Consider the following 14,236-nt stretch of genomic DNA (forward strand, 5'->3'; position numbering starts at 1 on the left):
CCAGAGCCACCACAGTCAAAGAGGCTTGTTAGAGGGATGTCTCATCCGTGAGTCCTCATCCCCCTCCCCTTGCTGGTGAAATGGATGAGTAAGCACCAGATCAGTAGTTTCATTCCCAGATTTACTTAATTTTGTAGTTCTAGTCTCAAAGACTTTAATGTGGGAAAAACCCCTGCTTGATTTTGAAGTGTCTCCTACAAGGTCACACAGCTGGGGAAAAGGACAGTGGGGACAGGTGCTCCACCCCCTTACCATGATAGGGTCTGCACTTGCAGGGCTAGTCTCAGGCTGGCTAGTGTGACCGCAGCTGTCCCGGGAACCCCTTTAGAAAGTGTGAGGAATAGGCATCTGGCTGCTTGGATCGGTACTGAGACAGGCGCCCCTTATCTCTGGCCATTGCTGCCACTGCATAAGGAAAGCATCTGCTAGTGTCTGGATCTGGAGCATCCCCCAGGGCCCCCCATGTGGGTGGTGTGATCTCCAGCCTGTGTCATTACTAGGAGGTGGCGGAGCCTTTGGGAGGTGGGGAGGAAGTAAGTTAAGGTATCGGGCATCTGGCCTTGAAGAGACATTGTGGCCTTGGCCCTTCTCTTGTCTTCCTCCCCCCTTTCCTCTCTTTTTTCTTTTCTTCTCCTTCCCTTCTACTCTCAATTTCCTGACTGATATGAGATGAGTACCCTCTCCCCACTGCATGCTTATACCCTGATGTACTGTCCTGCCACATGGAAGTACAACCTTTGAAATCCAAGTTAGAATAAACTCTTCTTCTTTTTAAAATTTGATTATCTCAGGTATTTTGGTACAATAGTGAAAAGCTGACTTATAGAGCACTCTCTTGTACTGTGGTTTTTTTTTTTTTTTTTTTGCATTTTGTAGACAGGGTCTATAGGGTCTCATTATGTACATCAGACTTGTAATGATCCTCCTGTTTTCAGCCTCCCAAGTGCTGGGATTACAGGTACATGCCACCACACCCAGTCTTAATTGAAGTCTCTGTGTGCCCTGGGGGTAGGGCCGGCTCGGCAGCCAGGGATCAAACCCGGCCACTGTGCCCTGCCTAAGCAGGCACTTTATTCCACCAAGCTATTTGGCCAGCCCTAATCTCTTGAACCTTTGAACCATTGCCTGGTTTCTATTCTTGGGGGCAATACAATGCAAGCCAACTGCCCAGGTGTCTTCAAGGTGCTAGCATCCTATCTTATAGTCTTGTTCCTTATCGCATGTCTAGTTCTTTAGCTGTTCCTCACAAGGACAGTTTCTGGATTGCTTGAGCACTCCCTTTCTCTGGAGGTACAAACTTGGTGACATCTCCTTTAAAAAGTGTCATACTGAACAGGATTCTTCTTTCCACTAGTGGTTACAGATGTTTCCTTTTTTTTTTTTTTTTTTTTGTGGTACTAGGGATTGAACTCAGGACCTTGTGCTTGCCAGGTAAGCACTTATTCCACTGAGCTATCTCCCTGGCCCACAGATGGTTCCTTTTTGTAGTCTGAATACTGTGCATTAGTACAGCTTAGCTGGGGTAAGGTTTCCAATATCTAGTCCTCATTGCTTTCCAAAATGATAATTTTCCTCTTCAACCTTATGCCATGTTGTTTTAGGGTATTTTTCACTGGGAGAAGAAGCATGAGGGTTGCAGGGTAGGAAGATGCTACCTCTGGGGTGCCAGCCAGAGCTGCTCCATTGCGCAGGTCTGCACACTGGCACACGCAGGCCTTGCAACACCCCCCCTGCTTTCTCAATAAGGCTTCCTTTGTGCGTCATGCATTCTTGTACTCAGCAGGAGGTGGTCTGGGTCTGGTTTCTCTTCTTCCTAATCCTGGGTTAGAGCAATTAACCTGGATTAGAGTAATTTTGGTTGATTTAACTTTGACTGTTGCCCTTATCCTCTTGTGAGTGTGTGAGTGTGGGAGTGTGTGCATGTGTGTATGTGTGTATTGGGGGGATGTTATTGATCTGCTCATCTGAATTAATCAAGAGGTGAAGACCAAAATGCAGATTAGCCTAGAGCAGAGGAAATCTATCTTTGCATCTTTATGCACTAGCTGAGTTCTTTATCGAAAGCAATTTTACTCATATTGAATTTGATCTTCCTAACAATCTCTTGAGGTAGATGAGCAGCTAGTGTCTTGTGTATGAAATGGCCCTACTGGGTAGCTGACTGTTCTCAGAGCTCCATGGGTTTTGTAGTATTTATGGAAGTTACTTCCAGCCTGTAATGTGTGCCAGTAGTTTTTAAGTACTCGGGATTCATTGTGAATTAATTTTTTTTTTTTTTTTTTGGCGGAACCAGGGATTGAACTCAGGCCCTTGCACTTGCCAGGGAAACGCTTATTCCACTGAGCCATCTTCCTGACCCTCATTGTGAATTAATGACATAATTCCAAGTATAAATATTCATTCATTAAAGAAGCATGTATGGAACATTTTCTTTGTCTGATGTTGTGATAGGCACTGGTGATTCAGTGATGAACAATTGTCCCTGTTTTCTAGCTGCTGATAATCCAGTAATTACTATCAAATTATTTGTGTTTTACTGAGAACAATGGGAATCGTTGATCTTTGCTACTTGAGAAGTGGAAGAAATGTTTAAAGACCACCTGGGATCCTCACCTATCTTGGATAGGTATTGACAGGGTCAAGACCAGGCTCTGGGCTCCAAACCTCCAGGCCATATCCCCATCCCCACACTATAGTCTCTTCCCTTCCTCCCATTCCTACCGGTTGGCTTTGGGGATGAGCCAAGCTCAAATCATTATGGTGAAGTATCAAAGCCTAGATGCCCTAGAGGTTCCCTAGAATTGTCTCTTGTAATGTTGAGTTTTTGGCTTATTGTGGTATTTTTTTACAGGTCTAATAGTGTCACTCAACATCACTCTTTCCCTAGAACCTAATTTAATATCATTAAGCAAATTTTCTCTTTAGTCCCTTTACCATGTGCCATGACAAAATGGTCTTTATGCTGCTCTAAAGTCAGTATGGGCTCCTTATCCTGAAGGATGCATATTTTACTTGAGACATGTTGTTGCTTACAAGCGTTTGGAGCTGAGCATATGATGTTGGAAGAGGCCACAGGCTTATTTTGCACCTATGACAGTGAAATCAAAGGAGAGAAATTCCATAAAGATAAATAAATCTCTATCCAGTAGTGCCATTTAATAATGTAGCAAATATTCAAACTGAGGCTTCCTAGGAAGGAATATGGTTGTTTACACCCTGTGGGTAGCATTTGCCTGGTCTCTTTATCCTCCACAATCAATGGCTGAGAGATAATTTGTCTTATGATGAGGAAATGGATTGGACTACCAGAAACAATGATGAAGGAACCAGGAACAGAGATCTATGTACAATTTACAGTATCTGCTGATTTTTATTTATTTATTTATTTATTTATTTATTGCCCTAATTTTATTGATAAACAAATAGCAATGAGACAGTTTCAAATCAAATCGGTAGGACAGTTTCAATAATTAACACACTGCATACATTCTTCTTAGTGGTTAATTGCTGTACAAGATGTGGACTTGATATCCTATTTACAAACACCATTAGAACAAATCATTCTATTCATTAACAGAATGTAACTATATATCTATCCCAACCACTTTGAATACACAGATACAAAATGGACATTCATCTGTATACCCTTTCTTTGTTAAGTTCCATTATTTGAATATTATCGGTGTGTAAACTCAGTAAAATATTCTAAATGAGTCCAGTATCCCATAATAGTATTGGGTCTTCCGCTTAACTGGCAATGTCAGAAATTGTTGACCTGAGTCCCCCACAGCTCAACATAACAGCATTGCTTTATTTCTTATATTTTGTTTTTATACTTTTCTTCTGGATGGTTAAGACCAAGGTAAAGCAGGACCTATGCAACAAGAGTTGTAGCTTTTGGGTCTGAGAAGGTCAGTGAAATTCCCTCAGGATTTGTCCTGAGATCCTGTACCTCAGATTGTAGAACCTTTGTCAGTGTCAGCCATGTGGATGAGTCACAGCCATTGCTTGGCCAGTGTGCTCTCTGTGAAAGCCTGAGAGAATGTTTTCTCTCCATGTGACTCTCCTTATGTTCTGCTGATTTTTAGAAAATGTTCTGCCTTGTGAAGTTCATGTAGTGCTTTTTTATGGCAATGGTGGGGTCTCTCCTGCTTCTTTTCCATCCATGATTTGGGAGAAGTGTCTATGTTTCTGAATTTTTTTTCAGTCTCTCTTTATGTCTACCAAATATTGCCATTATGAAGCTTCTTTGGCAAGAAACAAAGCTATTTGTGTTCTAGGGCATGCTTCCATGAAAATGCAGGATTAAGTGTCAAAGAAAGAACTGGATGGCCTGTTAGCCACACTTTCCTGGGTGGCTGGTCACATCTGCTTAGTGTCACAATGGCTCAGTGGCTTCAGATTTTACTATTTGGAAGATGGAGTTTTACAGTATATACAGATAAAGATAAACTTAGGCAGACTAAGTCACAAACCAAACTGGTTGCAGAATGGTATGTGCATTATTACATTTTCTATTACTGTAAGGAAATACCAGAAGCAGGGAAACTTTATAAGAAGAAAAAGTTTTCATATTGGCTTATGGTTATAGTCCAGGGCCAAGGGGCTGCATCTGGCAATGACCTTCTTGCTGGCAGAGTTCTAAGGCAGTATACAGCATCACATAACAAAACAAAAGGTGCATGTGTATGTGTGTCATCTTTAGTTTCTCTTCTTGTTCTTGCAAAGCCATCAGGACTCAGTCAGGAGGGCTCCACTCTGCTAACCTTCTCAAATCCCAGTCGCTTTGCAGGCCCCCCTTAAGTATCTACCTTTCTAATATGTACCTCACATTTGGGAGTCATGCACGGAACCACTTTCACCCCACAGAAAGAGGTTCAGCATAATGCTATCAGAGACCTCTGCTGACCTCAGAGCTGTACTTTCAGAATGCCCATTGGTGACCAAGACTATAAACCCATTGACATTCTCCCAAAGGTCTACATAAAGCTGAACATAATACCACAATCTTCTGCTAAAAATCCCTAAGACAGTGGGAGCTGAATTCAGTTTCTCTCTATGTGCAGGGTTTCTACAAACTCTGTATGTTATGTGTCATTTGGAAGAAGCAGTGGTCTCATCAACACATGCAAATCATCATGGAGTTTTAATTTTCCTAACAAGTCCTTTCTGCCTCACTGCCAGCATATATGCGGGCTATGCATTTGTTTTGAGAATCTGAGTAAACTATCACTGATTTAATATTTTTTTTTAAAAATAACTTTTGGTTTTGAAATAACTGTAGCCTCATGAGAAGTTGCAAAATAGTACATAGAGTCCCTTGAACATTTCACCCAGCTTCCTCCAATGGTAATATCTTACGTAACTGTCAGAAAATATCAAAGCCAATAGGTTGACATTGGTATAATACTGTGAATTAGATCACAGTATATCTGATCTTTAAAAGACGTGAACATTTTGAAGTCATAATACAACACATTCTAACGTAAACGCTCTCCATCTTGATATTGGGTGAGAAGATTGATGAAGACTTTCAAACACCCTCAGTGGGGTTCAGGAACACGGTCCTGCGCCCAGGAGGGTCCTTAGGAAGGGGAGAGGCCCTCAGGAGGTGAACTAATGCTGTGGAGGTTGGTAGGACTTGCTGAAGTTGCACAGTTTGAGTGGCATCACCCAGAGCTGGGGTGTGGCTAACTCCAATAATGAAAAATTTATGTATTCATAATTGGAAATAAAAGAATTGTCCTCTATAGGACAATAATAAATTCTTTTATTTTTAATAGTCTTTACTATTTTAGAACAGTTTTAATGACTTTTCTCTCTCTCTTTTTTATATATTTAGTATAGGGTCTATATGGTCTCATTAAGTACACCAGACTCATAATGATCCTCCTGTTTTCAGCCTCCCAAGCGCTGAATTACAGGCATGCATCACCACACCTAGTCTCAATCACCCTCTCAGCGTGCCCCAGGGCTTGATCTCCAGTCACTGGGCCTGTCTAAGCAGGCACTTCAGTCTGCTGAGCTATTTGATTGGTCCTTTTTTTTTTTTTTTTTTTTGTGAAGGTTCTCACTATGCAGCACAGATGTAATGATCCTCCCCATTTGTGCCTCCCTAGTGCTGGGATTACAGGTGTGTGTTACCATGCCTGGACTCCAAGGTTGGCTCAACGTGCCCAGGGGTGGGGCCACATGGCATGCAGTGCCAGGGATCAAATCCTGGCCTCTGCACTTACCTAAGCAAGTGCTTAGTATGCTGACCTAGAACGCTGGCCCTAGTATGTAACCTTTTCAGATTAGCCTCTTCCATTCAGTAACATGCATCTAAGGATCCTATATACCTTTGTCTTAGCTCAATTCTTAGTGCAGAATCATATTTTAACCACCATGCACTAACTGCCTGCGCCACTGCAGCACCCCATAATCATATTCCATTGCCTGCATGTCCCACAGCTTGGTCATTGACCTGCAAAACAGCATTGAGAGTACCTCTATATTTGATAAAAGCTGCTATAAAAGTAAGTACATTCTGATTTGAGTCCCAATCTCCTATGATATATTGTGTAGACAATTTAAGAGCTGGCCAGACAGCTCAGTGGATTAAAACGCCTGCTTTGGCAGATGCAGGAGCCCAGGGTTCATCCCTGGTATGCTGTGCTGGCCCCACCTCAAGGTTGCACTGAGATGGCAATTGAGACTGGGTGTGTTGATGTGTGCCTGTAATCTCAGCACTTGGGAGGCTGAAAAACAGGAAGGATCACAAGTCTGACCTGTATAGTGAGACCCTCTTAGATTTTATAGACCCTGTACTAAATCCCCACCTCAAAAAAACCAACCCCATTTAAGTATAGATTCTCATTACGTGGGTTACAAATATTTTAATTGCTTGCTCTCTGTCTGTCTGTCTGTCTGTCTGTCTGTCTGTCTTTGTCTCTCTCCTCTTTCTGTTTTTTGAGACAGTCTCACTAAATTGCCCAGGCTGGACTGGAACTCATGACCCTTTTCCCTCAACCTTCTGAGTTGCCTGAGATTACAGACATACATCACCACATCATCAGACTACAAAGATTTTATTTTATTTTATTTTTCTTGGTGGAACCAGGGATTGAACTCAGGCTCTTGTGCTTGCCAAGGAAGCACTTATTCTACTGAGCTATCTCCCTGGCCCCTAAAGATTTTAATTATTATTTTATTTTATTTTATTTTTGGGAAGGGAGTACAGGGTGTTCAGGGTCTCAGTATTAGATCGGATTTGTAGTGATCCACCTGTTTACAGCCTTCCAATAGCTGGGATTACAGGCACATGCCACCATACCCAGTCTCAATTGCTATCTCAGCATGCCCCAGGGCTGGGCTGGCACAGCAGGCCCCGGAGTTGAACCCTTGGCCCCTGTGCCTGCTTTCAGACGCTCAAAGATTTTATTTTTTAAAAAAGTCACCCTTGTCTGGTTTTGGAGAGGTGATCATAAAAGATTTAGGTTTGATCCCAGGCGTGCCATGTTGGCCCCACCCTCGGGGCGCACTGAGACAGCAATTGAGACTGGGCGTGGTGGTATGCTCCTGTAATTCCAGTGCTTGGGAGGCTGAAAACAGGAGGATCACTACAAGTCCAATGTGTGTAGTAAGACCCTGTAGACCCTGTACTAAATACACAAAGAAAGAAAAAAGAAAGAAAGAAAGAAAGAAAGAAAGAAAGAAAGAAAGAAAGAAAGAAAGAAAGATTTAGGTTCTGCTATTTATTGGGTGTCTCCCTTCACTTTCTCATACCTGAGAACTTTCAAAGGAGCCAAGAATGACACTTTGTGTCTAATGAGCAACTCGGACTGCTCACAGCCTGCCACAGCTTGTTACCCACTTCATTCTCTCCCTGGGGATGAGCATGGTTTAAATCTAACTAGTTGGCAAAGGACCATGGTAATGGGGCTGCTTATTGCTGTCATTACAGCCGTGTCTGGAAACACCATCAGGATTAGATGACACTGGCCAGCCAAAACAGGGCACAAAGGTCATGGAGAAAAAGCACTGCTTTGCCTTCTTGCTGATGCTGGACCTAGACAATGAGTCCACCTGCACCAGCACATCGGGTGCTTGTCGGTTCCTTCTCCAATGTTAGACTATCGTTTTAAGTAACCACCCAGCTAATGACTTCTCTTCATAATGAAGGCCTTTCTTTGTGCTTTCCTTCCAAATAGCATAATTGTTCTGGGTGAGATTTTCTGAATCACAGTTTGCTCTTCCCTTAATTAGGAGTCCCCTCAGCTCCCTGGGTTATGATGAGTTTCTCAAGAAGCACTGGAGAGGAGACAGCTATCTGTTGTTTGTGTCAAACAGAGCAACCCCCTCCCCCCAAAAAAGAAAACCCTCAAACAAAAAATACCCTGTTCACCTAATTGGCTTTCTTCCTTGGTCTTGAGCCTGATTCTTTGACCTCTCTAAATCTCTAGACCTCTGTTTATTCCTTTACCTAAGATTGGTGGTGGTCCATCTAATTCTAGCAGGGTCTAGGCTCATGACTCAGAATGCAAGAAAAATTGTCAGTCTGCCCAACTGATTGGAGACATTACGGCCATAAAGATATGATATGCTAAAAGAATGTTCACACCTCAACAGCCTTCTGAAGCACTATGTTCATAATGTCTAGCTTGGGGATTTGGTGAAGTTCTGGAGGGCCGCTTCTGAGGCAAAGATGGGGGAAAGAGGAGGACGTCTATACTGAGGAACTCTGAGCCAGTAAACACTTAGAATCTACGGGTAGATGCAGTTGAGTTATTTTACCTCCCACAGGGACTGTAATTTACCTGGGGCTACAAGAGTCTATAGTTGGTCATTAAAAAAAGAAACTAACCAACCAAACAAAACCCCCCAGCAAAACAAGTGTGAATTTGTTCTTGTTCCTCAGCATTACTGGTTTGCAGTTAAGCTATTCCAAGCAGCAGGGGAGTTAAATGGACTTCCCTTTGTCAACTACATATCCAGGGCACGGGACTGGGGAAGAAATCAGTCTTTGTTCTGGACGCCCACAGTGTTAATCTCATTGACCCTGGGCAGAGAGAGTGCCTGATCTGTGACTGCCCAGCTGGGGAGGTCCTCTCTTTCCTGCCCTTACAGCTGACCCTGGTCAGAGGGTTACCTAGGACAAGCTCTTCACCTTAGAGTGAAGACTCTACCTCTGAGGCTTGGACATCATAGAAAGCCACCTGGTCCCTTGGGCTGGCCCGCAGGTTTATGCAAAATTTCAAGTGGGTAAATAGCAGGCACTCGGGTGCACTGTGGTTGCTGGGGGTTCTCCCTCCCTGTCTGCAATCTCGACCCTCGCGAACCCCAGTTTGGGAACTTTTCCTAGTGGCACGAGCACTTGCTGGCTGTTGTGTTCTTCAGTCAACTCATTCTCATTCCACAGACTCTCCCTTGGGCATTCTAGGGTGTCACCTCTGGCATTTGCTCCCAGTGCAGAAAAACAAGTCCAAGAACAGTGCATCGGATTTCTGAACAGCTGCCCAAGCGAGCGCTGAAACCTGACTGTCAGCAAAGCTGTCTGGGGAGCTGGGGCTCCAGGGAGGGCGGAGAGGCGCGGGAGGGAGGGGGCGCGCCCTAGTGTGGTCGGAACTAGGAGCTGGGGGTGGTGTCACTGTCCAGGTGGGCGTCTCTAGGCGTTGGTGTGGGGAGGGGGCTAGGCTCGCCAAACTGCTGGAGAGGGCGTGGCCTGGGTGGGGCGGGCGAGCCAGGCTGGAGCAGCGGCGCCTGCCGCCAAGGAGCGGGAGCCCTCCCAGCAGAGCATGCAGGACGTGAGCGACGTGTGGCAGCCTCTGCGCAGACTTTTCCATCTCTCTGTGGGGTTCAGCGAGCGCCGCCTTCTTCCCACCAATCACAGCCCAGCCTCAGCGCGCAGGGAGCGCCTCAGCCCCGCAGCGCAGCGCTTCTGCGCTGAGCCTTTGCTCGCTAAAGTCACATTCACGTCGTTGCTCTGCGCAGGCGGCGGTCCCAGTCAAAAATGCCCCAGATTCCTACTGCACGGCACATAATGTGACTGTCGTGTGTCGCTAGCTAATAACAACTATGAGGACCTGGAAAGACGGGAAGGGACGAACACACCCCCCGCCCCCCATGTGGAGACGTAATTTGTACTGTGGAGGAAAAAATAAAATAAATTTTAGAAGTTTGCATGATCAAGGTCCCTCCCCCAAATAGTCCCGGGCTTATCGTCAGGTAAAGAAATGTTTTGTGGACTGCTCGGAGAGATAGTTTATTGGAAACTTAGAAACCCAAGATGCCAGCTGCACCTCGCCCGCAAAGTTAGTTCTATTTCGGTCCAGCCTCTGGGGCTTTCCCGCCCCCTATTCCTGCTCCGCTCTGGTCATGGGGGCCCGGTGAGAGGCGCAGGGCACTGCACAAACCAAGATTCCCAAGGGACATGAAGGTATAGGAAAGGCCACCCTGTGTTAGCGGAGGTAGCGGTAGGTGGCGCCTCCAAGGTTGTCGGGGAGCGGCTCTGGGGTCTTCACCTGCATTATATATAACCCACTCCCTAAACGTCACTGATGTTCAGGATATTGAGTCGCCCCTACTAGGAAGGCTGACTCAAAGGGATGCATTTTAACCAGCACTGTAGGGGATGGGCTGCGGACCGTGCTGGACAGAGCTAGGTGGCTAGATCCTTTCAGCACTATTCAGGTGAGGGCTTACCCTGCGTAGTTGTGCCAGGGGATAAATGGATGAAAGAGTAACAGGGGTGAAAATCCAGCCGGGACTGGGGGATCTCGGAAATGGGAACTGGGCTACTACAGCAGGACGTGCTGTGCTGTCGCCGGTCCGCAGAGGGCGCCAACAGCCCATCTCCTGACTCGCCCACCCTCCTCCCCACGTGAAAGGGGGCTGGGACGCCAGGAATGCGGCCCGCCCTGAGGCTGACGCGCGGCGCTGCCAAGCTCCGACACTTAAAAAGGCCGAGCCGTGCGTGTGGCATCTCTGTATAGCTGGAGAGTAGGAGAGTGCAGTGCTCCGCGGTGGGAGTGCGGTTGTCACTACGCCCGAGCATCTCTGAACTTCCCGGAGCTGCCGAGCCGGCCGTGCGCACGGCCGCAGCCCCGCGCCCCTCGGCAGCGCCTTCCGAGCCCCGGCGAGTGCGCGCGTCCCGGACCTAGCACAAAGCACGTTTCCCCAACAGCGTGGGGAGCCCGGCAGCGCGCCTTCGCCGCACGCACCCTCCCCTCCTTTGTTCCGGGGGTGGGCGGCCGCTCTTTTCCCCACGTCTTCAGAATCCCCTCTTGGGGTGGCGGGCCACCGAGTGCAGTTGCGAAGATGCCCTTGGAGCTGACCCAGAGCCGGATGCAGAAGATACGGGTGCCCATCGACCACCGGCCCTCGTTGCCCAGATGTGAGTGCAGCTGTGCGGGGCCAGGCTGCAGGGTGTTTGGGTAGGGTCGGGCTCTTGAGTGTGGCCGCTTTGTGCCAGTACCCTTCTGCGGATTGCGCGCTCCTGCGCGGGGCCGGCGGGGCCCGGGCGGCGGCGGCGGGCTGCGCCTCCCGGGCGGGACCGCGGGGGCGCTGTGGCCCCGGAAACGGCGTGCGCGCCGGGCCTGGGCTTCGACCGCTGCTGCGAAGCGTGTACCCGCGGGAGCTGGAGCTGGAGCTGCCGGCCGCGCGCCTCCGCGCCCTTGCCCCTCTCGGCGCCGAGTCTCCTCCGGGTCTGCGTCTCCTGCCTCACCTCTCTGAGCTGCCTCTCCCCGCTTTGCTTCCTACTGATCTGTTTCTATCACTGTACACGATTTTCTCGTCTCTGTATTTTGTCTGTTTCTTCTCTTTATCTCCGTATATGTTTTTGTCCTCTCTCCCTATCCTCTGTCCTTTCCCATTTGCCACCTCCCTCAGTGTATTTTCGTCTTCCCCTCGCATTCCGGCCACGGTAGGGGCGTCCGTGCTGGGGGCGACAGGGGAGTCATCGAGAACCGAGCCTAAGCTCCTGGTTTTGCGAGAGCGTGTGGATTGGTGACTGTGCTGTTGGCAGTGTTTCACACGCATGCACGCACACTTTTCCGAGCTCGGAATTTGCTGACAGTTGCATCCTGCCCTGCCTGTCTCCCTCAGTAAAAGATCTGGGGAGGGTACCGTTGGATCAATCCTTAGTGGCAGTAAGCCCTCTTAAGAAAGGCGGTTGGAATGGCTCTGAGACGACATTGGTTCTGTTGGCTTTTCAGGTAACGTTCAGATGTCTGTTAGGTGGCGTCTGGCCCAGGTCAAATCAGCCTGACAGGTAGCCATGGAATCCAGGTGGAAGCCGTGGATTTGGCTTCTGGTCATCCAAGGATACCTGAGCGCCAGGCTGCTGGCTGGGCTTCTCTGCTGCCACCTTTCACAGGAAGGTCCCCGCAGGATGTGACAGCTTTCGTGGAGCTTTGCCGGGTCTGAGGTCACTTTTATCCCTGCCTAGACCTGCCTGTCTCCCACCTCCCATGGCACAGGCTGCACCAGTAAAGTTCCAGGTCTCTCTGCAGGACCTGAGGAGTTTGAGGGAAGCCCTTAGAAGTCCTATTTTCCTGTCTTGGCAAGGTAGCCCAGAACTGTTGGCTTGGCAGGCCTTCTTGTGCCCCAGACTTTTCAGATGTACTTTCTAAACCAGCGCTGCAGGTGGTTTGGCTGTCTTTGTGTACAGTTGCTCCAGGGAGATGTGACCAGACCAGATGTAGAAATAAGCCTTGCACCTTTTGGAGTTTTGAATAAAACATACTATCTGTATTGCATTCGAAAACTACAGTTGGTTATATGGTGTATATCCTGGGTTTATGTATACATGTAAGCCCATGACCTTGTGTATATGTGTACCTAGGCTCCTTTAGGCAGCCCCCCAGGTTGAGATCCGAGCTAAACACTTGAGTTTCAGTGAGGGCACCAAGCTTGGTTGGTATTAGTTCAGTGGTGATTCTGAGAGACACCAGCATGCAGGGATGGACCATTCTCCTAGTTTCAGAAGCCCATCCATTAGATTCTACCAGCCTGCACGTCTCTCACGCAAGTGCAGATGACAGATTTGATGCAGATGAGAGATTTTCCGAGAAGATAGATGGCTTGAGGGGGAGGTGCAAACGTGGCTAAGCAGATGGATTAAGATGCTTGTCGCACCAGCTCATGAAATCCTGTGTGTGGCTCTGGGGTGTAGTCTTGGCTGTGTGCCCAATAAAATGATCTGCAGTCTGGGCATTTATTACCCTTTGTAAAGTTTCGGGCAGTAGTATCTTTTCCAATTTACAGTTGTCTGTTACTAGAATGGAGAAGAGGAAGCTTTTCTCTAATAGCATTGGATGGTTCTTCTAAATCTGTTACCATATCTATCATTGGTCTCCTCATTGAGGGTGGGCAGCAGATGCCTCTGAGGTCAATCATTAAAGGAGTAGAGAGTGTTCCTGTTCAGATGCAGAGAACAGTGAGGCATCCACAGAAAACTCCAGGTGGATGAACCCCAAGTTGATGGCACTGCCACCTCTGCAGCATGGGGGTTCGGTACCCTGTGCTCCAGCATTATGGTAAATGTTTCTTATGGGGCCACATCATCCATCAGATGCACACAGTAAGTCAGGGAGACTTACTTTCTGAGTTTGTGAATCAACTTAATGGCAAAGAAGTAACTTCTGGGCTAGCAAGGGCTGGCTATACCATTTATCATCACTGAAAATCAAGAACCTCCCTATTTACCTGGGCAAGTTATTCACTCAGAACCTTGGTTTCCCTTGTCTGTAAAGTAAGCTATGCCTTTGTCTACTTAGTAGGGCTGTGAAGGGTCCTATGCAGTGTGGTGGGTCCTTAGACAAAGCTAGGGACTTAAGACATAAGATAAAAGGTTGCCACCCTCAGTAAAGGGTTCATTAATATTGGTCCATGTAGAGTTGTTTTATATGGCCTCAATTTTTATTTTTTTTCTTTATGGGAGAATGAGGTAAACTGCCAACTAATCTTTGTTTGGGATTTTGAATAGGCACAGCAGGGGTTTGAGCCTCAAGAAAGGAGGATATGGTGTTCAAACTGATAAGATTTTTTTTTTCCTTAAAGGAGCTTATACTGACTCATGCCATTCTAACTTAAGGCAGATGGATGGGTATTGTGGAGAAATCCTTGCCTTGTCCTTACATGGTGCCTTACAGTTTATAGAACAGATTCTTAGCCTGAGCTCATTAGGATCATTTTTTTAAAAAAATGTATTTAGTACAGGGTCTGCAGGGTCTCACCACATAGATCAGACTCAGTG

General features: G+C 47.0%; 1 protein-coding gene across 4 annotated transcripts in view; it reads left to right on the plus strand.

The window, feature by feature from the left end:
* Pfkfb3 (6-phosphofructo-2-kinase/fructose-2,6-biphosphatase 3) overlaps positions 1 to 14,236 on the plus strand; it is an 89,975-nt gene that overhangs the window by 51,902 nt on the left and 23,837 nt on the right. For 2 of the 4 annotated variants that reach the window (XM_012515603.2, XM_004635285.2), the window contains exon 1: positions 10,916 to 11,374. The exons of the other annotated variants lie outside the window; for them this stretch is intronic. In XM_012515603.2, coding sequence (XP_012371057.2) covers positions 11,299 to 11,374 — 76 coding nt within the window. In that variant the 5' untranslated portion in view covers positions 10,916 to 11,298. Of the gene's footprint in view, positions 1 to 10,915; positions 11,375 to 14,236 lie in introns of those variants that run through there. 4 annotated transcript variants of the gene reach the window in all.

The sequence above is a fragment of the Octodon degus genome, unplaced genomic scaffold, assembly GCF_000260255.1.
Source record: "Octodon degus isolate 3935 unplaced genomic scaffold, OctDeg1.0 scaffold00071, whole genome shotgun sequence".
NCBI classification, from domain to species: Eukaryota; Metazoa; Chordata; class Mammalia; order Rodentia; family Octodontidae; genus Octodon; species Octodon degus.